Source organism: Falco naumanni, chromosome 17 (assembly GCF_017639655.2).
Source record: "Falco naumanni isolate bFalNau1 chromosome 17, bFalNau1.pat, whole genome shotgun sequence".
NCBI lineage: Eukaryota > Metazoa > Chordata > Aves > Falconiformes > Falconidae > Falco > Falco naumanni.
The window spans coordinates 3,576,360-3,601,483 of NC_054070.1; the positions used below are offsets into that span (position 1 = coordinate 3,576,360).

Sequence of the window (25,124 nt, forward strand, 5' to 3'; positions counted from 1 at the left end):
GGCAAACCCCAATGGACGCGGAGTTTTAATCCACCGACGGCCCTTCCAACCCAGGCTGGGTGGGTTTCCACCCCTCCAGGCTTCCTAAAATGTCTTGGGGATTCATACTGGTTAAATCAGGATGGAGTGCTGACATTCTGGGAGCTGCAGCGGAGCCGGGACGGAGGAGCTGTCAGACGGGAATAGCCTAGTGGTCCAAGAGCCTGCCTGTGACAAGGGGCGAACGCTGGATGCTCCCGAGGATGGTGTAAAGCCTTCATAAAGCACCTAATTGTGCAAAACTCTCTATATGGGGACATTTATTCCTGACCCCAGCTGGTGCTCAGCCTGCTCCCTGAAGCATGAAGATTGATAGTCCTCGGGATGGTTTCTTTCCCCCCCCACACCCCCCCCCACCCCCAAAGTGCTGTCATTGCAGATGTCATTTGTTTTTGGAAGTTTACCAAATCCTCTGCCTTAATAATTCCACGTGCCGGCGAGTTTCCCAGCGTAATTACACCGGGAATCCGAAAGAAGAAATGCAAAAGGGTGAAAATAAACGTGGGCTGTGCTTTGGGCAGGGCAGGATTTACCGGGTGAGCAGCATCCACAGGGACGAGCCTGCAGCAGCAGCGCTCCGCATTGCCCAAACCCCCCCCCCCCCCCTTTTTTTTTTTTTTTCTTTTTTTCTTTTTTTCCCCCCCCTTTCTTTTCTGGAGGAAATAACCCCATTTCATCACAACCCTCCAACTCGCACTGTTTTGGCTGGGCAGGAATGAGCATCTCCTTCCCACCCCTGGCTCCAGCTGCCGCGTGCGGTGAAATTCGGGGCTGGGGAGGGGAGCGAGCGACGGCTCCTTCGGCAGGGGTGACTCGCAGCGGCATTACACGCATGATTAGCCTTCAGATCAGGGGAACAGGGGCTTAACTGCGTGAGAAACGGCTGTTATTCAGGTAATGGATTTACAGCACTCACTACTAAAGTATCAGACACAGCAATTTTTTACAGCTTTCACGCTGGAATTTATGGCTCAGGGAGGCGATCTCCATACGAGGCAGGGATCATTGCCTTATTTAGTATCCGAGAAGGAAAATTTATGTTTTTGCCAAAGTTTGTTTTGAAAGGTAACCTGCAGGCATGCACACACATCCCACCCCCACCCCTCCCCACAGCCGCCTGGGCGGGCACAGTGCAAGGGGAGGCGTGTGCCACGCAGCTCCCCAAGGTGCACACACGTGTGCTCAAGGGCAGAGCTGTTGCACGCACTTGTGGCGGTCACACGTGTTTCTGGCCACGCGTGTGAGGCTCGTGCTTCAGCTCAAGGCACCGGGAGCACCAGAGAAGGGGCGAGCACCCACCTGGATAACCAAACACAGACCCAGAGAAAACCTGCTCCTTATTTTATAGCCAGCAGGTCTGCACGCTGCTCTCTCAGCCCTCCTCCTTTTCCAGCACCATTTTCCTTGTACCGATGGGGAACCGAGCAGGCAGACCCCACCAGCACAGGCAGGACCTCCCACCAAAACGCAGCCCCCCCCCCCCCGGGGCAGCAGGCACCAGCCCACCAGCTGCACGGATGGGTGGACTCCGTCTCCCGAGGGATGCGCACCCCAAAACACAGGCACCTGCACCCCAGCTCCAACAGGGATGACCAAGCCTGGTGCAACCCACCTCCCGGCCCAGCCCTGGGGATGAAGGGAGGGTAAAATCCGGTGGTGCCCCCCCCCCAAATCCTTGAAGGACCCAGCCCCGCGTTGCCTTGCGTAGGGTGGAAGCGGGGCGTCCCTCCTACCTGCTGCTGCTGGAAGTGCAGGAGCTCCACGGGGCTCATCTCGCCGTTGGTCTCCCCGCTCGCAGCTCCTTCGCGCCCGCCGCCCCCTCCGCCGCCGCCTGCGCCGCCCCCGCCGCCATCGGGCTGGTTGCTGAGGCTGCTGACCCCGTTTTGGCTGGAGGGAGTGGACCGTATCGTCTCCGAGGCAGATTCAACCATCATGACTTGCTAGCAGGACCTGAGGAGGAGGAGAGAACAGAGGCTGAGAAGACAGTCTGAACCCCCCGGCTGGCCATCCCCCAGCCTCGCCGTGCCCTGCCTCCGATCCCCGCAAGGTCTGGTGGCAAGATGCAGGGATGGGATGTCAAACCCCGGCCAGTTTTACCTGCGTCCAATTTATTCCAAAAAAATAAATGTGCAGCAGCAGCAGAAGCTGCCATGAATGTGCTGCCAGCCCTATAAAGCACTGGGGCAAAGCAAGTCCAAGCTGTCCCTTAGGAAAACACCACATTTTCAGCTTGCTCCCAGCCTCGTACAAGACATAAACCCCCAGGAATCCGGGCGTTTTTCAGAGAATTCCAAAATATTTCATTTTGAGACGGCGGAGACGGCAAAGCTGAAGCTTCAGCGAGGCTACACACCAAGCACGTGGAGCCTGTGCCACGCATTTCACCACGAAAATCTCGACAAAGTTGTCACGTTTCCACAAAGCGCTTCAACTCCCAACAAACCAGCCCTTCCCAGCAGGAAAAAAACACCCAGCAGAAAGTTTGCCACCTGGCGAAGGAAGCCCAAAGGTACCGCGGAGCTGGGATGCAACGAAACGAGAGCAGGGTAGCACTCCCGAAAACATCGGTCGGAAAATCCTCCCGGATGCTGCCGTGCATCCCGCCCTCCTGCTGTGCCCCTCGGATCCCCTCCAAGGACCAAGCTGGGCGCTTCGCCCTCCACCACGAAGCGCAGGGGCGACAACACCCACCGCATTCCCAGCCCCGCATGAGCCCCAGCTCTTGCACTTCTCCTCCTGCAACCACAGGTTTCTCTCTCACCAGGCAACAGCGCGATGCTTTACCCCCATGGATGGGTTTTATCCCTGGAAACTCATCCCGTGACACCCGGGCAGAATGCCCGAAGCTCCCGGCTCTTCCCCGGCTGCAGGGCTCTCCGTGGCAAGGGAGCCTGCGGCAATGCCGGGAGCCGAGCCGTGGGATGCGGGCAGCTCAGGGCATCCATCCGCAGCTCTGCTCAGCAAATCCAGGCTCCTGAGCCACGGAGCCGAGCTGGGGGAAACCACCGGGCTAGTCACAGGCTGCAAAAGCCGCCTGCACCCCAACACGCAGCCGGGTGCTGGGTGCTAAGTGCATCCCTTCCCCCCCCTGCTCTTAAATGCTGTATAAATTAAGGCAAAGGGGCTACGGAGGTGGGACATGACCCCCAGGAGTTACAGGGCTTGGCTTCGAAGAGTCTTGGCTCGTCTGGGTGTGATTAGCGGGCAGGTTGTTAGCTATGAACCCGAGGGTTCCCTTTTCTAGGAGAAACTCCTGGATCTGGGCTGGCACTAGAGGAAAACGCCACGGCCGCATCCAGCATCAAACCCTGCAGCCCTGCCACAGGCACGGGAGCCCCGCTGGAGCCCGAGGGCTCTCCCTCTCCTTCCCAACACACGCTTTGCTCCGTGGAAAAGCAGAGGACGCAGTTTTCCCTCCTTCAGTCCCACTCCTTCCCCACTGGTGGGTGCCGGAGCGGGATTCAGCATCCACCCACCGTCGCTCGCAGCCGGCCGGCGAGTTTGAAACAGGAGGGGAATAAAGAAAGAGGGATTGGGGAGAAGAAATACTGTTTCTCCCTTTTTCTTCTCTTTTTTTTTTTTCCTCATCTCCCCCTGCCCCAGCCCCAAAAGACAGAAAGACAAACCGTGAACAACATAATTGCTGAAATGTGGCGTGTAATAATAGCTATTCAGAAGCTGATCATTCATATTAAACAGGGTGAAGCAAGCTTCTCATTTGCATGTTTGAGATTATATGCATTTCAAAAGTCATTTCCGCAGGGTATATGACTGACATTAATTCCCATGTGGAGCTGCCGGCTCCCTCCCGCCGTCCCGGTGCTACCAAACCTGGGCAGGGTGACACACCGGTGGCTGTGGGAGAGTTCAAGGTTAACGGGATTACCGGGCTTTGGTTTTGTTTGAAGCACAGGAGCTGGGATGCCGGGGCGAGAGCATGGCACGCTCCCAGCAGCTTCCCCCAGGAAGGATCGGGAAAGGCTGGGATGCTCACCTACGGATGCTGCGTTAGGAGCAAAAAAAGCTGGAAGACAGAAAACACCTTTTGCCCTCGAAAAGGACGTTTGCTCCTTTCCCCTCCCAAACGCCAAATAAGAGCCTGCAGGAATATTAAATTATTGCTGTTTCTTTTCTCATTTTCCTTCCAAAATCTGCTGCCTGCTCCGTGTTTCAACCAGGCAAGTGGCCCCACGGGGAAAGCCGGGCTCTGCCCGTGTCCGGCAGTCACAAGGCATCACCATGGCCAGAAACTCGGCAGGACTCAAAAAGGGATTTGACTTTTATACGGAGAACAAGAATATCCAGAGTTACAACAGGAAGTATTAAAAAAGGAAAAAAAAAAAAAAAAGTTTTTGGAAAGGATATAAAACTTTCCTGGCTTCGGGGCATAAATTGAAGCTTAACTATTGGGAATTAGGAGGAAATTTCTGCTGGTGGAGGAGCTGTAACCGTGGGCTTGCTCTGTCATCCCCGGTCCCTGCCAGAGGCGGGATGCTGGAGCCGATGAACCGGCGCTGGGGTCCAGCCGGGTGATTCCCGAAGCCCGGGACACCAGGCCAGTTGGGTTCCCTCTCCAAGTCTAGTAAAACTCAACTTCCCGTTCACAAACCCTACTGGGATGCTGGTGCGTCTGGGTTCCCAACACTGCAAGGGAAGTAATAAAAGAAAGTAATAATAATAATGAAAATATTTCCATTCATATAAAAGTTTTACAAAACCTTAAAGAAAAAAAAAAAAAATGAAGCCAGTGTCTGCAATGTTATGAAGTTGATTTAAATTAGGAACGAGCATTTTTCCAGCCAGGACTGATCCCGGACGATTGAAGCCGTGTTGGGAAGAGCAAAACCCGGCTGCAGGACCGGCTGCGAGCGCCGAAGCACACGTGCATCCCCGCACACAGACGGGAAGGCTCTGCAGCATCCCAGCTCCTGCTTTTCATCTCTTTTACTTCAAACGCAACCAATATTTTAGGGATTCTCCACACACTGCTATCCAGAGGGTCTAATCAGGATCAGACCTTCCCCCAGGCAGAAAGGCAGGGACCCTGTCCAGACAGTCATCACCGAAGATACAACACCCAGATAAAGTAGAAAAGGATGGTTTTACTTAAAAGGGGAGGGGAGGAGACCCCTCTTAATGGCAAGGAGCACCAGAAGCTGCGCAAATGGATTGCTAATTACCATTTCAGACTCAAAATCACTTCACTGAATAAGCACTCTGCCTCTTTATTATTTTTTTTCCCCCTCCTTTTACTTAAACACGCACCTTTCGCAGGACAAAGAAAAGGAAACAGAGAATTACGACTGGAGTAAAGAATCCCCCTGCCTTTAGCAGTACCATATGGCAATGAGAGTATATTAATTACCGTTGATTTTTAATTAACAATTGCTTCATCTGAGCAGTAACATTTCCTTGACATCCCCTGACTTGCTGCTAACCTGTAAAGTGCACGCGCCATGCCAAGTCATCAATTCAATTTTATTGACATTCCCCCCCACCCCACCCTGCAAACAGGCACGATACCAGGGTTTTCCAATTAACACCTCCACACTCTCTAATTAGCACAATTAACAGACTGATGGATGCCCAGAGCTTCCCTGCAAGGGAGGGTACAGATCAGCTGGCCGGGCTGTTGGACACGGAGCTGTGTGTGTGCCCAACACGCGTGTGCCACGCTGCCTGGGATCTCATGGGAGCATCACGTGTGCACCACGCTCCCGGGGTCCCACGGGAGCACCACATGTGTGCATGCCACGGAGCCCAGCATCCCCACGGATCCCCGCATCCCCACCAGACAGAGGAGGCTCAACGCGGAGACGAGCGAGCCAGCGGACTCAAAGCAAAGATCTGCACCAAAGGACGTGGGGGCAGGAAGAGCTGAAGCATTAACAAAGTGATTTCTTCCCAAAAAGCTCCCAACAAATTTTGGGGCGCCCAGACCCAACCGAAGCGTGGCCACTTCTCCACTTGATTCAGCTCCACGGACGTGAAAATTAAACCGGCGCTTCTCAGCCCACGGGACCTGCAGGAACAGGTACAGCCAAGACCACGAGCTCCTCAGAAACAACTGCCTCAACACTTATTTTAGCAGCTTCTCCTATTTTTAAGTATCCTCAATACCGCAGCCATCAGGGGCTCTGTAACTTTGGGCTGCCCTTCGCGGGCTGCCGGCAAGACCAGGGCTGGTACGGCCCCAGCCCCGTGGCCAGCGGGTCCCCGTCCTCGAGCTGTCCCCATCCCCGCTCTGTCTCCCCAGATGCAAACCCAAAAAGCTCAAACCCACCACCTGGGAGGGATGAGGATGAACAGTGGGAAACACTGGTGGGAAAAGGCTCCTCGCCACGTCTCGGTGACCCCAGCACATTGCTGGTGCTGCACCGCATTTTGCAAGGGACGGCACAGGTGGTACCACACATTTACAAGCGGCCTGCTACCGTGATGCTCCGGAGGCTTTTTCCACCCTTTCTGCCACTTCCCAGCTCCAAAGCGGTTTTCCAGACCTTTCCTCCTTGCTCCAGCCTTGCCAGCACCCGGAATGGAGCAGGGGCTGCCCCACGGCACCGCGAGGGCTCTCGCTCCGGCACGCCAGCAGCCCCTTCGGCAGGTACCGGCAGCGACGGAGGAGCATGGACCAAGCAAATACTCGTTGCCAAGTCCTGCAGGATGCTCCTCGGCACGGATGGGAAGAGATGAGGATTCCGAGAGGCTCGATCCCAGGCACCGGATCTGCTCTGAGCTCTGGAAAGTTGAGCAACCTGCCCATCCGGATCCAGCACCGCCGAGGCTTTAGGAAGTGGCTCGCTAATCTTGAAAGGCTTTGGCTTAAAGAGAAGCAGCAGCCAGGATTGCTTGGAGAGTGGCTTTTTACCCTTTAATTAACACATAAACACATGGAAATGTGGAAAGGGGATTAAAATAAAAGTCTGGGGGAGCTGAAACGAATCTAGAGCATTACTGTAAATTAGAAGAGATTTAAGGAACCAAGGACTGGCTAAGCCCGGGCACCGCTTTAATGGGATCTCACCTCTGGGCACTTTCATCTCCCACTTTCATCTCGCTCCCAGCAACTTCTTTGGGAAGAACCAACCTCTGGGCGCTTGCCCTGGCTGACGGGCAGACCTTCATCCCCTGCCACTCTCCCCGCCTGCCCGCCCCGGTGCCATCGCTGCCCCGGTGACCGTCAGGCAGCGGAATCCAGCAAGAACGACCACAGGAAAGTTTTTCTCCCCAAAAAGGTGGGTCATCTCACTTGGAGAGCCGGAAGTGTGAGCATCGCTATCCGGGGAAGCCCCCGGGACCGTGCCACACCGGTCAGCGGGATGTGGCACAACTCCTGCTGAATCGTAGCAAGCCCACCTGCCTCCAAAACACGTCTCCCTCGGAGCATCCTTTGCTCTCCGGAGCTTGCACCCACCAGCTCTCCAGCAGCGAGGACACCCTGACCACAGCCGGGAGACCCTCCGCCCGGTGCCCACCGCAGCGAGCCATCCCGCAGGGGGATACGGGGCATCCCCGGAGACACCGACTGGCTGGCTGGCACGTCTCCCATTCCCTGCCAGGCTTCAAGGAAAATAAAATCCCATCCATGGCGGATGCGGGGCTGGCTGGACCAGTGCCGGGCAGCTCCGGTGCTGGGCACGTGCCGGGCGCTGGGGATGCTGCTCCATCCTGCGCTTCCCTTGCTGTGCTCTTGAAAAGATTAAAAAAAAAAAAAAAAAAAAAAAAGAGCCCCACTCCATCTCATTAAGAAAGTAAACACAAGAGCCGTCTAAGTGTCTAATTAAGCTTCTAATTAGTCCCTGCTTGTTACTAATGCAAATTAGATTATGCCGCTTAACTACAGCATGTCCACAACACCCTTGTTAATTGCGGCCTTTTGAAATTAAATTACTCCCTAATTAGCATATCAAAGCCATTGATTCGGAGCCAGGAAAGATGAGGGCAGGAGGAAGCCGAACGCCAAGTTTTGTTAATCAGGGACGTCTAATTAAATAGTGACGTGGTGCACGGGGGCTCCTGCCTCGCTGCTCAGGAGCCACATGTGTGGGCCCAGGGGGACCCCGAGTGGGGCAGGACCCTCGGTGGGTGCCAGCTGGGTGGGTGCCGGTGCCCTGCACCCAGCGTGAGTCACCACTGGCGTGCCGGAGCATCCCGGCAGGTTGGGATGCTGGCCGGTACCTGCATCCCGGTGGGTTGGGATGCTGGCCGGTACCTGCATCCCGGTGGGCTGGGATGCTGGCCGGTACCTGCATCCCGGTGGGCTGGGATGCTGGCCGGTACCTGCATCCCGGTGGGTTGGGATGCTGGCCGGTACCTGCATCCCGGTGGGCTGGGATGCTGGCCGGTACCTGCATCCCGGTGGGCTGGGATGCTGGCCCCAGTACCTGCATCCCGGCAGATGCATGCATGCGAGCGAGGCTTGGGGGCAAAGGCCAAGCTTCAGGAACCCCCCCCTGGAGCCAGGATCTGGCCCTGGCAGCAGGGAGGGAGGTTAAAGCACCCCCTGATTTCTCATTCCGCCAAAACACTTGCTTTCTTTCTGCCCAATACGTTCCAAATGGGAATTCAAAGGAAAAACACCCCGAAGCGCAGACACCACCCTGCAGCCCCCTATGCCATGGGGACAGAGCACCCCCAAAATCCTCAGCAACCAACACAGAGCACCCCCCAAGCGAGGACAGGCAGGGCTGGCAACAGGCAACGGCATTTCTCACCAGAGGACCCCAAATCCAGCTTGGCACAACATCCCCTCACCACGATGGGATGGAACAGCGCATGGCACAGGGGGGATGCGCACACTGGCACCAAATCACCCCTCGCCCAGGGCACCGGACCAGGGGGGCACGTGCCCTCAGCAGCCATGGGGAGCCCGTGAGGAAAACAACCCCCACCCCCGCATCCCACAGCACCGGTGGGGATCTGTTCGGAGAAAACACGAGCACCTCCCCAGCCCCAAGCTGGGATGCCCTGGGCACTCACTGGAGTTAGCACCAAACTCCCCCAAAACCCCCAGCCCCAAATTCACAACGGGACATAAATAACCAGGGAAGAGTGAATCTATAAGTAACCAGATAGATTCACCCCAAGGAGAGCACAAATGAAGCGAACGCCTATTTTTTTAACTTACTTCAATAACTTCCTGAATGACCCACTTCTTTAAATTTTATAACTTTTCCTCTCTTTTTTTTTTTTTTTTTTTTTGTCTAAAGAGGTGGGAAGGGAAAAAAAAAATAAAGGGATGAAGATTGGAAAAGTTTAATAGAGGGAGAAAAAGTCTATTAAAAAAAAAATGCAGGCAGCCTGTCTCCGGGGAAGAGTTGAAATATTGAAGAAAGGAAAATCGCTTCTCCGGCTGCCGAGACAGAGGAGGAGAATAGAGCGGCTTTAAGAGAAGGAGCTGTGCACTTTTAATTGAAAAGAGGGAGATTCAAATGAAATATCCAATATCCCCCGTTAAAGAAAGGAAGAAAGATGGACCCTGACCGCTTTACTATGCCGAGAAATTGCTAAAGCCCCAACTTTCTTTCTCTCCCCCTGCCTCAGAAGTTATAGGAAAGAGGGATGAGAGAAAGGAAGGGGAAAAAAAAAAAAAAAAAAGGGTCTTTCATACAAGAGGAACTCAAGGGAATGGGGGAGGAAGGCGGGAAGAGAGAGCAAGTTTTATTCATTTATTTTATTTTATGAGATGAGTAAAAATAATATATATTTTAAAAAAAGGCAGAGTTTTATAATGTCACTGTTTGGAAGCAGCAGCAGAAGGGAGAAGAGAGGGGGGGAAAGCAACTAAGAACAGAAGGGCCAGCTCCAACCACCCGCCGTACAAGCCTCTCTCCCAACGAGATTCAATTAATTGATAACAAGAGGCATCAAATTAATTTTTCAAGGATGTTAGATTTTGATGAAGGAAAAAATCTCTCTGATTTTAATCGGGGCGGTGTTTAAAAGGCATAAATGAATATCCCTTTCTAATCATCTGAGGCGCTGAGGAAGCACCAAGCGGTTAACGTGAAAATTCAAATCGTTTAATTAGGGGGGGCCGAGGGGAGGTGGCCGTGGTGGGGGAAGGGGACCTGGCTTTTTCTTTTTAAAGAGCTTTATGAAGAAATTATTTTGAAAATTATTTCTTTCAAGCATCTTTGCTCTCCTCCCCCTCCCCTGAAATGCACACACACACACTTGGAAAAACATCTCTCAGAGGTTCTTCTTTTGAATAGAGACCATTCCCCAGCACAATCTAATTAACAAAAATTATAATGAATAGGGTGGGGAAAAAATTCATAGGGAACAAAAAAAAAATAATATTCCAAACTACTAGGAAAAAAAAAAAAACCAAAACCAAACCCCAAAACACACACTGGGCAGGTGATTTCCCAACATGCACAACTTGCTGTCGAGAAAGCTCTGCACTTCCACATGGGATGAGGGGTTTCAAATACGGGGTATTTTCCACGCAAACACCTTCTTCCCCCCCCCCCCCGCAATCCTATTAAAATAATTAAAAACACCTCCCATCGCCAGTGTGGCATGGGATGCACCTGCAGCCAGAGCGGAGCCCCAGCCCAACGGCAGCGGCTGCAGGGGCATCACCGCAGAATACGGTGCACGCTGGCGCACGCACACGCGTGTGCACACACACTCGTGCAACCACACGCTCGTGCTCACTAAGTTGCTCCCCGGCATCGCTCCGCAGCCCGCTCCATCCCCACCAGCCGCCGGGACACAGCCGGCTTCACACCAGCGTTTTGGAGAGGCACCTCCAGCATCTCCCCGCAAACCCCGGCTCGGGTTTAAGCCTCTGCCCACACGCCTAGCTCACACCATTATTTTTATTATTATTTATTATTTTTTTAATTTATTTATTATTCTTGCCCCATCGGTGACACGCAGCCACGGTGTGCATCTCCCCCGGCCTTTCTGCTGCAGCATCCCCCAAGCCCAGCCGGGGCACACGCAACACCCCCCGCACACACAACACGCCTTGCACAGGCAACACGCCCTGCACATGCAGAATCACCTCCATCCCTCCCGCTCACCGAACGTGGTCCTGCGCTCGCGGGTGTCCCCATCGAGGCACCTGCCTACCAGGGCTCTTCCTCTGGGATAGAGCCACGAAGGACATCGCCCCCCACGAGCCGAGGAAGAGGAGGGCCATGGGGAAGCATCCTGACTTGCCAGAGGCACAGGACCACAGCCCTGGGAACGGCGAGCTCAGCGCCGGGTGGAGGAAGGCTCCCAGCAAGGGTGGAAGCTCTTCCACAAAAATAAAAATCAAGCCACGGGGGCTCCCCCCGCCCCATCCCTTCAGGGGAGGCTGCAAAGGGCAAGGGCAGAGCCAGGGTGGAAGAAAATGACCTGGAGCAGGTGAGGGACAAACTGGACCAGGGCGAGGAGCGATGGCAGGGCCACCGGCACGAGGGACCTGGCGCTGGGACACGAGCTGCCATATCAGACCCCCAAGCGAAATTTTCCAGCTGAGTTTGTGTGAAGTCAGACTGGACGTTGCTAAAAGTCTCTTCTGGCCTTTAAATAATCCAGAGGGGAGGAAAAAAAAAAAAAGTCATGGTGCCTATCGAGCAGGAGGGAGGAACTCGGACGCTGCAAGTTTTCCCAGACTCCGTCATGTATGTGCAAAAATTCATCCAGAAAACGCTCTATTTAATGCGCTCCCTGCTGCACACTGATGCTTTCCACGGCAAATCCCATTTCTATGCAGGAAGAGGCCTGGTCTCCATCCAGAAATTATGCTGCTCACGAGGAGGGAGAAGAAAAAAGGCAGTGGGGGGGAGAACTATCCTTGGGCATTTTCAAACTCCTGGTCTCAAGTCCATTTTTTTTGCGTCCAAATCAGAGGCAAGCATCACCCGAGGCCGGCTCAGTCTCGCAGCCACTGCCAGAGCCGGTCTCAGCAATTTCAAAAAAAAACCTTCCTGATTTTATTTCTGCACAGCTCGGCTCCATCTTGCACGGCCTCAACTTCTGGTCTGCCCGGGCGCCCAGCACCCCCCACGGCAGCCTCAGCACCATCCCGGAGCAAACGGCAGCCACGGCGAGCGACACGGCTGCCGACAGCCCTGACACCTCTGCTCAGAGCAGCGACTGGAAGAACACGAGCGATTTCTCCAGTGCTTTCTGAAAAGCTGGGATGCGGCGTGCTCAGCAGAGGCTGGGCTGTCCCAGGGTCTCACACCGGGAACGGTGATGGGTGGCCGCGAGGCCACACCACCCACGGAAGGGATCGGGAAGGTGCATTTCATGTTTTGGGTGCTGAGGAAGAGAGCAAGGCTGAGCGGAAAGGCATGGAGCATCCCGCCGGCCGGGGGAAGCGTTTCCCCATGCAGACCCTGTGCTGAAGCCAAAAGATCGCCAGGGTTCCCCGTGCTCCTTCTCTGTGTCACCTGGATAAGCCACGTTCAGCTGCCACGTCCTCTTCCCTGGGTGAGCATCCCCGCTCCAGCACCCTTCACTGGGGAATCCAGGAGGGTGACGCTTTGCCCAGCGCACCCACGGCCGCGAATGCATCCAGAGTTTCTCCCCTCTGTTCCCGGAGGGATGCCGGCACACCTCCACAGCTTCAGCATCCCTCTGGACTGCTGCCAGGCCGGTGACACAGGAAGGCGATCTGGTCCCACAGCACCACTTCGGTGTCACCCACAGCATTCCCAGGCGATGCCAATCCATCCAGGCTCTCACGCCCTGTGCATCCCGAGCTCAGCCCTTGCCAGACTGGGACACACAGCATCTTCCCAAATCTGGGCAGCGCATCCCTGCTTTACGGATTGGGACAGAGCTCTGGAAGGACAAAGTGAATTGAGGTGATCGGCACCTCCCGAATCCCTGCTCGTCCCAGGCAGTGGGTGATGCTTCCCTCCCGAGAACAGCCAGATCCCTGAATAAGCCCAGCTTTGGGATGAGATGACACCCAAGGGCAGCACGCCGGTGGCCACTGATGCTCCGGGCCAGATATGGCCATGGAAGCCACTGGCACAGGACAGAAGCACCGTGCAAATCCGGGGGATTATTACCATTAACGAGGTGTTAGATACATCCTTACTACAAAGCACACTTAAAAAAAAATAAGAGTTTTTTTCCTCCCTCCACCCTTCCTAAAAATAATCCTCATTCTTTAAAATATTAGTTTATGATTCACCAATTGCAAGCTGTGACACCCTGCACCTCGCCCGGGCCCGCAGCTCTCAGCTGCCAAATTCCAGGGGCCCCGTGAGCACCCATGGGTGCTGGGGCAGAGAACGGGGCTCAAGGTGGCCAGTGCCTGGCTGGCTCCTGATGTGCCCTCCCTGCCTGGGGAGGACTCGCCACCGGCTGCTGAGAACCACAACAAGGCACCCCAGCAGCAGCTCGGGCATCACAAACTCCTTGTTTTAATGGGAGACCGAGAAAACCCCAGCCCAGGGCACCACGTAGCTGCGGGCATGCGTGGGCTCTTGCAGGGGGTCGCAGGCGAGGGTGCCCACCTCGAGCTGGGTGCATGCAGAGGCGGCTTTGGCATGAGCCCCACAGCAGCAGCACCGTGGCTCCGGGCTCCCCGCCGGCACCGCTCCTCCGCAATCGGGTCACAACATCTTTCTGCATCTCCTGCTGAGACAGGGTCACAGCCAAGCCCTGTCCCCAAAGCACATGCCCCTGGGTGGGAAGCAAGCGCTCCATCATCACCAGCTGTAGGGCACGGTGCCACCGGGTCTGTCACCAGCCGCCCCAGGCAGGGCACCACCCCAGGGGATGTCCCCCTTCCTCCCCAGACCAAAAATCACCGCGACACCAGCACAAAGCATCAGGCAGGACACGAAGTGGACACAAGTCTCGGTCACCAGCTCCCTGAGGGACACGACCCACCTCCCTGTGCCGGCCACCCTGGTCCCACGCCCCCAGCCAGCCCCAGCACAGACCACGGCTCCTGCCCACTGCCAGGAATTTTAAAACATCAATTATTCTAACCCCCCCTGGCAAAATCCAGTGACCCCCTGCTCGCTCCCAGGGCAGTTCCTGGAGCGTTTGTATCTGCAACAGTGAGGACCAGCAGACACCTCTGCTACGGTCAGAAAGGACCGATCCTGTGATGACAGAGATGCTCATCCCCCCTGAGGGGTCTGTCCCTCTCCCAGACAGCCGGGCACGGCCGCCAGCTCCTCCTGCAGCAACCCAAATCTACGGCTGCAAATTCAGGTGGTCCCCACTGCAGCATCGCTGCGCCGGTACGGTGGGGACACAAGTGACCAGATGGCACCGACCTCCCCCAGAGCCAGCACCAACCCCCAAACGAGCTCCCTCACCTGTTTAAACCTCCCCTCGTTGTATCTCTAAATGGACTGGCCTCATCAGGGAGTATTTTAAACCCACCAGCTCTGCAACCTGGGGGAAAATTGCTCCGGCACTGCTTTTGCCAGCGATGCCGGTGTCGGCACCGGTGCGATCCCTGCGTGGTACGGGATAACCCGGTGTTCCATCTGTGGATGGGGCTGCTCCAACAGCCCTGACAGAGCAAGATTTGGAGATGTGGCTCCACTTCCCAAGGAAAAGGGCATTTATCCTGGGCTCGAGCCCACCAGCATCCAGGGAAAGGCTTCAAGGGATTTCAGAGCGGCCCCTAAGAGGCGGCTCTACCACGCTCGGTATAAATAAAATCCCGGTTCCAAGTGAGAAGGATGAATAACCCGAATGGAGCCGTGCCGATCCCAACCTGCCCGCTGCACCCGGAGGGTCCTGAGCGCCTTCAGGGCAGGCAGAGCCCAGCCCCAGGATCCATTCCCAGGATCTGTCCCATTAAAAGGGCCGGGCTGGTCCCACAGCACCGCAGACGCTGCCTGGGTGAGCGGAGGAGCTGGGAAACCCAGACCCGAAGTGCAGCACAGACCTTCCACCTGTTGCTTCGGCAAACGAGGGATGAAGAGGACCCGCTGTCACCCCATGAGCGTGGAGCTTGGCCAGAAATCCCTTCCTGGGGCTCCTCACCCCCACTGGCATAATTTTAGGATGTTTTCCTTTACTTGTTTCTCTTGGGAGTGCATTGACCGGGCATCCCCCTCCCCAACATGCACAACAAACCCCAAATCTGGGGAGATTTTCCCCGAGCCTGTGCAGATGCCTCCACAGGCTGGACGAGCCCCCAAAGAGCAGCCGGGGGGTGGCACCTGCTCGCGCACCCTGTACCCAACAGTGATGTCCCAGGCTCTGCAACCCCCACGTCCCTGCCCTGGTGGGCCCTGCACCCAGTGCACGTAAGGGACCCGCCGGCGTGCGGGAAGCAACCACCTTCCCCTGCCCTTTTCCCAGGAGGTGATGTGGAGCCCAGCTCCCTCCTTGATGGCACGGGGCACAGCGACTTTTGGCGTTTTTACCCCCATCCACTTGCAGCCAGGAAAGCGCTGAACCCAGCCAGGGCTGCACGGGTGCAGGATGTGGCCCCACGCACAGCCTGCCCGCTCCTCTCCTCCACCTGCACCCGCACGGGGCAGCGAGGGCTCTGCTGTCAGACCCAGACCCCCCTCTGCACCCTACAAACCCACCCCAGCGCTGGGGGGGTCAGAGGGACGGGAATGGGACCCGCTGCGGGGGCAGGAGCAAGGCACGAGCACTCAGGACCGCGGGCGCTGAGAGCCTGAGACAAATTGGGAGCGACGGGATGCACAGCAGCACCTTCCTCCTCCTCCTCCTGGCCCCACATGTACCTGCACAGCAGGGGACATACGCCCCTTTTGTTTTCCAAATCAGAAATCATGTTGATTTTGAGGTTTTAAATTTATAAGCAGCGAACATCTGTGCCAGGCAGAGCAGTTGCAGCCCGGCCCCCCGAACCCTGCTCCCAGCAGAGCCGAAGCCGAGCGCTGGGCACAGCGGCACCAGCAGGAGATGGGGAGGGGGAGACCCTCCCCATGCCCATAAACCAAACCACATCCCACCGCGATCCGGCCGCAGAAATGCGGGATGAAAGTGTCACCGCTCTGGTCAGGGAAGAGACTTCACCGCAGGGAAAGCAGGTGGGGGAGCAGAGGCAGAAAGAGCAAATAACTTTGGGAACAACAAAGCTGGAGACGGCACTTTAGAAAAGCACAGACTCGCCCCCCCCCCCCCCCCAAACCCACCTCAGCAAAATCGGCATTTTTTGCAGCTACGCCTGGCACAGCACATTTTCCAAATCCACATTTTCCAAATCCACATTTCCTGCCACAAAAGTTATGGGACACGCTCCCCCTGCACCTTTATTTTCTCTTCCATTTTTTCATAGGCCTGACGATGCCGTATTTATATTCCAGATCCGAATTACCCTGCACTTCGGGGAATTTCCCTCCTGCCGTCAGCTGCATCCAGGAGGGATGGGCTGGGGGACTTTGGACTCCGGAGGAAGGACCCAGCCCGCTGGGTGACGGCCACCCACCGGGAATCCCTCTCGGTGGCACAACACATCTCACCACCTCCTCCTGCCTCTCTCCCAGCTTGGAGCCGGGGCAGGGATGCGGGGCCACGGGATGCTCAGCAGCACTAGCCCCTCGCCGGCTGCATGGAGCGCCCCTGGGAGAAACAGGAGATGTCCAAAAAAATAAAAAAATTCGCAAGTTATTAAAGGCTGTTTTGGTTTTGTTCAAGGCACTGAGATTTCCACGCTGCTTCCACACTGTGCTTAAGAGCAGTGAGGTTTGGGGGGGCGCTTCTCCAGCAGCCAGCGCAGCCCTTGCCCCCGGTGCCACACAGCTCCCTGGCAAAGCAGCTGCCAGGGCACAGCCTGATAAGTGGCACCCAGAGGGGACACACCACCACGTGGGAAGCCCTAGGTCCCAGCAGAAGGTTTTTCCCTCCCCAGTACAAGGTCTCTGCCCACCACTCCTGCCCCAAAATCTGGTCCAGTTCAGGCAAAAACTCCCGATGCTGAACAAGAAACTTCATCCCTGCCAGGTATTTCTTGCCAGAAGTTGTCCCCTCAGCCCAGAGGGTGGCTCCTTCAACACTCTCGTGACCATCCCGAGCCTCAAAGGCTTTTGCCAACGCAGCAGTGGGGCACCTTCCCCCCCCCACCCCGGGAGGTGGCAAGATGTCCCTGGCCACCCCCAGCCATGCACCTCCTTCCCGTGGGAGCCGGGGGTGAAGCTGTGAGCTGAGGTGCCCCCGAAGCCCCACGTCCCCACAGGATTTGGGGACAGTCCCGCAGCCAGGAGCATCCTCCCAGCGGCACCCAGGACAACACGGCCAAAGCAGGACTGCCCATGACGGAAACCCCATCCCACAGGGGCAACCCCAGGGATGCGGCGTGATCCCGGCACACGACGGGTGCCTCGCAGCCGAGCCGTGAGCCCACCGCAGGCTCCAGCACACCAGCGAGCCGGCCCCTGGGCCAAGGAACGCTGGCAGAGGGTCACCGGGCAAGTGCAGTCCCACGAACGGGCCACACTGGACCACTTAGAGACAGCAAACTAAAGCGGAGGGGCCACCAAAAGGAGATGCTCCTGGGTAGATGGGATCCCAGCGCGTCCTTCGCTCCCAAGCACAAGTTCTGGCCTTCTATTTTGCATTAAGCAACCTACCTCGAGCCTCCCTCCGCTGCCCCTCTCTCCCAAGGCTGAAGGCATCTCTCACCAAGCCCATGACAGCTTCTCGTAGGTGGTCCCCGTCCCAATCTCCCCGCAGGCGAGCAAATACACGACAGTCCCCTGCTTGCAGATTCACAGTAAGCAGGCAAAAAGAAAAATCACTCACCTAAGAACCTACAGGTTGCGGAATAAAGCCGGACTCTGAGGCAGCAGCGAACAGCTGGAGGGTTTGGGGTCAGAGCTTCGGCAGCTCCTGGCCCCCCCAGGCGAGCCCGTGGGGTGATGCTCGGCTAGCCCTGCCCAAGCACATCCGAGGCGCTCGCTGCCCCCAACGGCACCGGTGATGTTTTATGCCTTTATTAGCCCTCAGCACAGTTAAATCCCACCAGATAAACCCCAGCTCCGCCAGTGACCTGGCAAAGGTGTGTTGAAATCGGTCGTTTCAACACCACCCGCTCCAGCCAAGCGGCTCATCCCGGCTGATCCCAGCCGCAGCCCCCCCGTTCGTTCAAACAGGGGCATCGGTTCCCCAGCAAAACCACTCCGGGGGACGGCATCTCCCGGAGGCTGGGAGCTGCCCAACAGCCCGCACAACGCACGCGGAGCACATACCCATCACATGGAGACCTTCCTCCTCCTCCTCCTCCTCCCTGGGGGGCTGTGGCTCCCCTGCTCCCAGTCAGCCTCACGGCCCAGCCCAGTGCTTCCCAGCTTTCCCAGCTCTGGCTGCCCAGTGCCAGCACCCAGCCGAAGCCGGTCACGTGGAGAAGGTTTGCCAATGAGGCACAATAAACAGCTTCCAAACCACCCGTGGGATTTCCTTCCCCCTCTAGCACCCTAAAAAGAAATTTTTTTTTTTTTTTTTGCACCTTTCCACGGTTTTGCAAGTAATCTTCCAAAGAAAAGTTTCAGCCTTTTCCTTCCGATAAACACACCCAGGAGCCGCCAGCAGAGTCGGGACCAGGTGAAATTTCCTCCCACAGCCACCCACCACTCCCTATTTTGCTAAAAAACCGGCATGTTTGTGCTGCTAATCCGGACCCGGCACGCAGGAGGAGGTTTCCGCCGGAACACGCCACAGACTTTTCGCCAACTTGCCAGGGCACGAGCGCCGGGCAGCAATACCACCTCACTTTACCCGAGAGTGGATTGCAAACACAGGCTTTTTTTTCTCTCCCTAATAAAAAAAAAAAAATTTTAAAAAAAAACAAACCAAAAAAAAAAACCCAGAAGAGAGGATCCCGACTCCCTGCGCCAAGTGCTTCGCGCGCGCCGGGCTCACTTGCCCAAGTATCCAGGTACCGTTACTGCCAGCCCCAAGCCCACGTCTGCGCTGCCGGCGCAAGGCATCGTAATCCCTTAATGACTTCCCTCCAGCTCCGTCCCCAGATCTAATCTCTCCTCCAGCAGGATCTTTATAAAATAATAACGTGGCGGACGGACGGGTTGCCTTTTCCTCCGCAGCATCGCGCTGCCGACCTCCGAAGGGAGCAGCTCTCCTCCGCCGCCGCTTCTGCCTCTTAATTCTTCCCTTTCCCTGATGCCGTTCCACTCGCAAACACCTTTTTGTCACGGGCAGTCTGATTACCAGCAACATGTTTTATCACAGGGGCTCGCCTCTGCGATTGCCAAAAGGGGTTTATATTAGGAAAAATTGGAAAAAAAATCCCAAACCCCAGCACAAACACAACCCTCGAGCGGTGTCTTCACTGTATTTTACACACTTGCAGCAGGGGAAAAAGAAAAAAATTAGGAAGTTTTTCAAGCTGCACCCGGCCCCATCTTGATCTACAAGTTATATTTGACTTTAAAAGGTGCAGCACCGCGAGCAGGGGGAGGGGGAAGGTTTTGTAAGATGATAAAATGGGTGCGAGCCCTTCCCCACACCGCTCGCCCATCAGCTGGCCGAGGAGGGAGCTGTAAGTGGCCGAAGCCCCCGCGGCTGCTTGGAGGGGCCAGCAGGGACCAGCCCGACAGGGTCACAAGCCACAGGGCAACTCACCGCAAACCTGACGGCACAGCCCCCCCCGTTTTATTGCCAAGTGTGCAGCTACCCCCTCGTCTCTCTCAGGTGCAGCGGGGGGCTCCCGAAGTGGCACACTGAGGATTTTTACACCTTCGGAGGCAAACGTATGGGTTTCCAAGCTTCAGGCGCATTTGTGGATTTATTTCCCCCCCTTTTCCCTTCCCTCTCCTGCTAACACAGCGCTTGACCCTCCGTGGGGAGGATGCCCACGGCACGACCCCGCCGGGGCAGTATCCCCCAGCCCCCCGTAACTCCTGCGGCCGCGCTGGAGGAAGGAGCTGGAAATCAAAGAGGACGGGACAGGAAATTTCAAGTTTCCACTTCCAGAAGTGGCAGGTGACGCCGAGGCAGCGGCAGGGTCATTCCGGGAGCCCCCGGTGCTGAGCGGAGGATAAAGCCAGGATGGCCCCCAGGGAGGAGGTGGGAGCCCCCCACACAGCCGGGGAGATGCTGGGGTGTGAGCAGTGGGGAGCATCCCCACCAGACCCGCACAAACCCGCCAGCCACAACCTGGGGCAGGGGGGGGTGGGTGTCTCCCACGCTTCGAAACCACCGTGGGCAAGGGGGACGAAGGGCGAAAACCACCCCAGTTCTCCCTTCCATAAATAAAGAGAATTCCTCCAAATTCCCGAACGCCACGCGAAGAGCCACAAACGCGTATTACTTTTAAACGAGCAAAAGAAAAGCCGGGGGGCTGCGGGCTCTCCCGCCTTCCTCCCGTTGGAAGAATGAGCCCCGTTCCCGGCCGGGGGCACAGCTCACCCCCCACCTTGTCGCTACAAAGGCGAACCCAGCGTTGCACCTCTGCTCCTCCGGCCTCGCTCCCCCCTTCCAGACCAACAAGAAAAGAGGAAAGAGGGGGGGGGGAAAGAAAAATAAAATAAAAGAAGAAACCCCCCTGAAAGCCAGAGCTTTGCCACCCCCCTTTCCCCCCAGCCCCACAGCGAGACACAAACATCAGCAGACTCAAAGCATCCCCCTCTCCAGCGGCGGAGAAGAAAAGCTCCCGGGCTCTCCGGGCAGCAACTTCACAACTGAGTGCACTCGCATTCCTGCCGGGTTATTAGGAGAGAAAGGGCGAGGGCCCGGAGTAGATATTTTAGTGTCACTTGATTTTATACATTGCACAGATTTATTTTATTTTTTTTTTTTCAACCCACCCTGCTCTTCCCTTCTCAAAGGAGGACGGAAAACCTACAGTCACCCGTCTACCAGAGAGGTGACTAGGGCTGGACACGGCGTTTACAATTTTTTACATTATTTTTCTTTTCCAAAGTATCAGCCCCCTCCCCGCCTCCCCCCAGCAGCAACTTTAATCTGTTTTATTTCATTTCGCTCTGTTTGCTCAGCCTCCTGCTCCCCCCCTCCAGCACAGTCCCAGCCCTCCCCTCGCTTTCTCCATCACCACCTCCTTCGGGGGGCACCTACCGCTCCCCCTGACCCCTCCGGGCAACGCAGGTTGAGGAGGGGGGGGTCCGTGCTCATCCCCTTCTCTCACATACACCACCCCCCCCCCCACTCCCCCTGACGAGTCCCAGCTTCGCACCAGCCAGTTTCTGGGCACGCTTTGGCTTTTATCACTGGAGCGATGCTCGACCCGGGTATCCCCATCCCCACGCCAAACACCCCAGCACAAGGAGCTGGGGCAGGATAGGTGGGGGGAGGAAACCCACAACAAAACGCCCACAACAACTAATACATACAAACTAAAAAAATAATAAAAAAATAGGGAGCATCTCAAACCAGTAGGTCCCGACCATTATTTTGAAGCAGAAGGGCTGGGGAAGGCTCTTCCCCGCCTCGACCCCAGCCCCAGCACCACAAAGGGCAGAAGAAAAGCAGGAGCCGGAGCCACCGAGGGCTCCGCAGCCCTGACAAAAGCTCCCCAGCTCAGCACAAGACATTCCGTCCCTTCTCCCTCACATATCCCCCCTTCCCAGTTTGATTTCAGTGACCTGGAGTGGGGGGAAAAAAGAAAGAAAAAAAGAAAAAAGGGGGGAAGGGGGTAATTCTCTCAGATCTGTTTTCTCCATCCACCCACTCCTGGGGTCTCGTTGGATTTTTTTTTTTTTTTTAATGGACTTGAAGGTGGGGTGGAAATTACAACCAAAAAAATAGATCGTAATAAATTAAGAGTTAGATTTCACAAGAGCCTGAGACTTCGCTACATTTAATTGCGAATACCGGGAGGCACGAAAGGGAACACAACACGTCTCTGCGAACACACAAGGACCAGGGTCACACCGCCTGCGCGAGACACATGTTGGCTTGATTTAACATCAAATGCCTGTTCCTCCAGCATAACATATTTCTCGTGTAAATTTTTAACACACAAGAAGAAATTTGTAAAAGTAAATCCTACTTCTGGTTTGGGTTAAAAACAACCCAACCTTTTCATACAGAAACTAATAACATTTTTATTGTATGCCCCACAGCTTTACAATGCTTGCGGAAAAGTGAGGTCTTAATCCGACGCTAAGTTGGTTCTGAGTGTGGTAAAAGGCAAATCCCTGGGAATCGCGGTCTCCCAGCCAGACCGATGGCGATGGAAGAGCTGCCCGAAGCCGACGAGCGATCCCGGGGAGGAATTCAGACACAAATTCCTCTAGGACTATATTAAGAGCAGCAAAAAAAAAAAAAAAAAAAAAATAAAATCCCTGCGCAAGTTTTCAAAGCGGGCGCTTCCCAACCACTACTCCGAGCAAAGTGGAGTTTGCAGATGCCTGTGAATTATTCCTGCTTTCTCCTACGCACATTTTTCATTTGTATTAAAAAGTGCACAGGAGGGGAAAGAGGGAGAGAGACAACCCTCCGCTTATATTTTTTTTTTTTCAAAAGGGGAAAGGAAAAGAAAAAAAAAAATCACTCCCAAATGGAAAAAGAAAAACCAATTACACTCCACTTGTTCTCTCCTATACACACCTTCGAAACGCGCCTGCCAACTCAAAACAGATTTCCTACCACCAAAAGAAATATTCCGAACAAATCTGCTGCTCAGGCAGCACTTTCTGAAGTGCCTTTTCTTTTTTAGCGGGAGAGAGGGGGAGAGGGGAGAAGAGACAGAGGCGCGTTTGTTTATCCCACAGCCGGGAGAGATGGATCAGGGAAGAATAGAAGGATCTGAACTTTGCCAGGGTTGGGAGAGCATCTCGCAACGAAGGCGGACACCAGGGTGGGAATGGGATGAAAGAGGCTGCTCCAGGCGACCCGCCGCCAGCCTCGCCAAACCGTGCGTGCCCGGGAATTTCTGAATTTCCAGAAGCCAAGTCCATCATCCCAACTCTTTCCAAGCACATGCTCAGCGCCGACAGCACGAGTAGCCGCTGCCCGGCGGGGTCCCAGCCAGCTCGCCGGGACCTCCCGCAGGCAGCCGGCATCGTGTCCAGTTATAAAGACCCCCCTAAATCCTTGGAAAAACCACCCCCACCCTCGCTCCCTGTTCCGACAAAGCCACACCGAAGCTCCTCAAACTTTGCAACCGGGTGGAACACAAGCACGGGTGAAACGCGGGGCAGCGCTGCACCGCGCAGCCGGTGCCCTCAACCCCCCCCCCCCCCCCCTTCGCCGGAGTCCAAACCTGCGGGAATTGCTCGGGAATATTCTCCAGCTCCATCCGAAGCCAGGCATTTGTCCTCCTCGCCCCTCACCTCGCCGGCCGGGTTGGGATGTGGGAGGCGGCGGATTCCCGGAGCGGTGGCCGGGCTGGCGGCAGGTTGACGGGAACGGCGGCTGCTCCCAGGAATTGCAAAACTTGGGGCTGGCTGATCCCCCCCCCAGGGAGGCAAATCCACGGGGGGGGGAGGGCTGGGGGGGACTGAGTTAAAATGCAACGGGACGGGGGATGGGGAGAAAAAAAAAAGGGGGGGGGGCGGAAACCCACCCAAGCCTCTCAAGCAGCCGGGATTAAAAGCAAACGGGAGAGAAAAGGAGGATGAGGGGGGAAATGGGATGGAACGACAAAGCGAGCCCCTGGGGCGGCCGGCGGGGCAGGGGCGGCCGGGTCCCCCCCCCCTACCCCCGGCTCAAAGCCGCCCGGCGCGAAGCCCCCCCGGGGGTGCGGGACCCCCAGGCGCCGCAGCAGCGGCAGCTCCGGCCCCGGCAGCGCGGCTCTCCCGGCGGCAGCGCAAGTTTCCCGGTGCTCGACCCCCCCGCCCCCTTCCCCCGAGGGGGCTGCCCCCCCTCCCCCCTTCCCTCCACCGGCCGCCGAAACGCCTCGGGGGGGCGGCTGAGACCCCCGCGCCCGCCGCCGGCGGGGCTGCCCCGGGGGCGCAGCGAGGACCCCCCCCCCCCCCTCCCCAAAACAACGGGACCCTCCGCCCCCCCCCCCCCCGCCTCCCCCAGCCCCCGGCCCCGCTCCCTTTGTCCGGCAACAAACTTCCGAGCGCGGGGGGACGGCGCCGCCGCGCTCCGCAGGAGGGGGGGGGGACACGCAGGGCGGCTCCCCCCGCCCCACACCTGCTGGCGGGGACCTGGGGGACACCCCCCCCACCCCGACACGACACCCCCCCCGCCACCACCAGGCGCGGCGGGGCGGGGGCACCGCGCACCCCCGTGGGGCCACCCGCGGGGCACGGACCCCCCCGGCCGCGCTCCGCTCTCACCCACCTGGTCGCGCCGAGCGCCGGGGTCCGCGGCGAGGCGAGGGGAGGGGGGGCGCCCCCCCCCAACACCCCCCACCCCCCCGCAGCCCGCCCACCAACCCACTCCACCCCCCCCAGCCCCCGCACCTTCCCCAAACTTCGACGGGGCGGCCGCGGCGGGGCTGCGAGCACTAGGAGCGGCGCGGCATGGCGGGGGGCTGCGGGCACCGGCGCCGCCGCCCCTGCCCCGCTGCGGCTCTGGGCGCGCCGGGCCGTGCAGCGCGGGCAGCCCGGGGCCGGGCCGGGGCCGTGCGCGCCGCGCTCAGGTCCGGCTCGGCGCGGCGGCGGCGCGGCGGCAGCGCGGGGGCCGCCCTACCATAGTTCCTCTAAAGCAGGTGCAGCCGCTTTCCCCGCCCGCACCACCCCCCCACCCCCCCGCTTTCTCCCTCCTCCCCCAACCGGCGGAGGGTGGGTGGGTGCGCGTGCCCCCCCCGCTCGCGCTTTTGAGGAGGGGGGAGATGCCCCCACCCCAGTGCGACGTGCCCCAGTCTCTGCCCCTCCGCGTTTTTCCTCATTAACGCCTGCGCTAATTGGTTTCTGCTGCTTTTGGTCCCCCCGCCTCCGAGCGCGGCGATGCCCCAGGGCTGGGTTGCGGCGGGGAAACTGAGGCAGGGGGCAGCGGGGAGCTGGGCGGTGCCGGGGGGGGCACACCTCGACCCACAGCGTGAACGGGGACACAGGCGCTGACCCCAAATTACAGCTGGAACAGTGAGGGGCTGAGCTTGTGACCCCCACAGCCCCCAGCCCGGCTCTGTCACACCCCAACATCCCGTCCCACCAGCACAGATCCGGTCCCCAGAGCCCCCAGGGGAGCAGAGTCCGTGCCAGGGTGCTGGACCCAAACCATCACCCAGGTGCTGGACCCAAACACCTTCTGGATGG

At 57.2% G+C, this 25,124-nt stretch overlaps 1 protein-coding gene across 3 annotated transcripts in view; it reads right to left on the reverse strand.

The window, feature by feature from the left end:
• The window catches only part of FOXP4 (forkhead box P4), a 63,457-nt gene extending 39,041 nt beyond the window's left edge, over nt 1–24,416 (reverse strand). For 2 of the 3 annotated variants that reach the window (XM_040616751.1, XM_040616749.1), the window contains exons 1-2: nt 24,330–24,416; nt 1,773–1,989 (exon numbers count right to left, since the gene is read on the reverse strand). In XM_040616751.1, the coding sequence (XP_040472685.1) occupies nt 1,773–1,973 (201 nt within the window). In that variant the 5' untranslated portion in view covers nt 1,974–1,989; nt 24,330–24,416. Of the gene's footprint in view, nt 1–1,772; nt 1,990–23,179; nt 23,367–24,329 lie in introns of those variants that run through there. The other variant, XM_040616750.1, reaches the window with a different exon arrangement.
• Between the last annotated feature and the right edge of the window lie 708 nt (nt 24,417–25,124).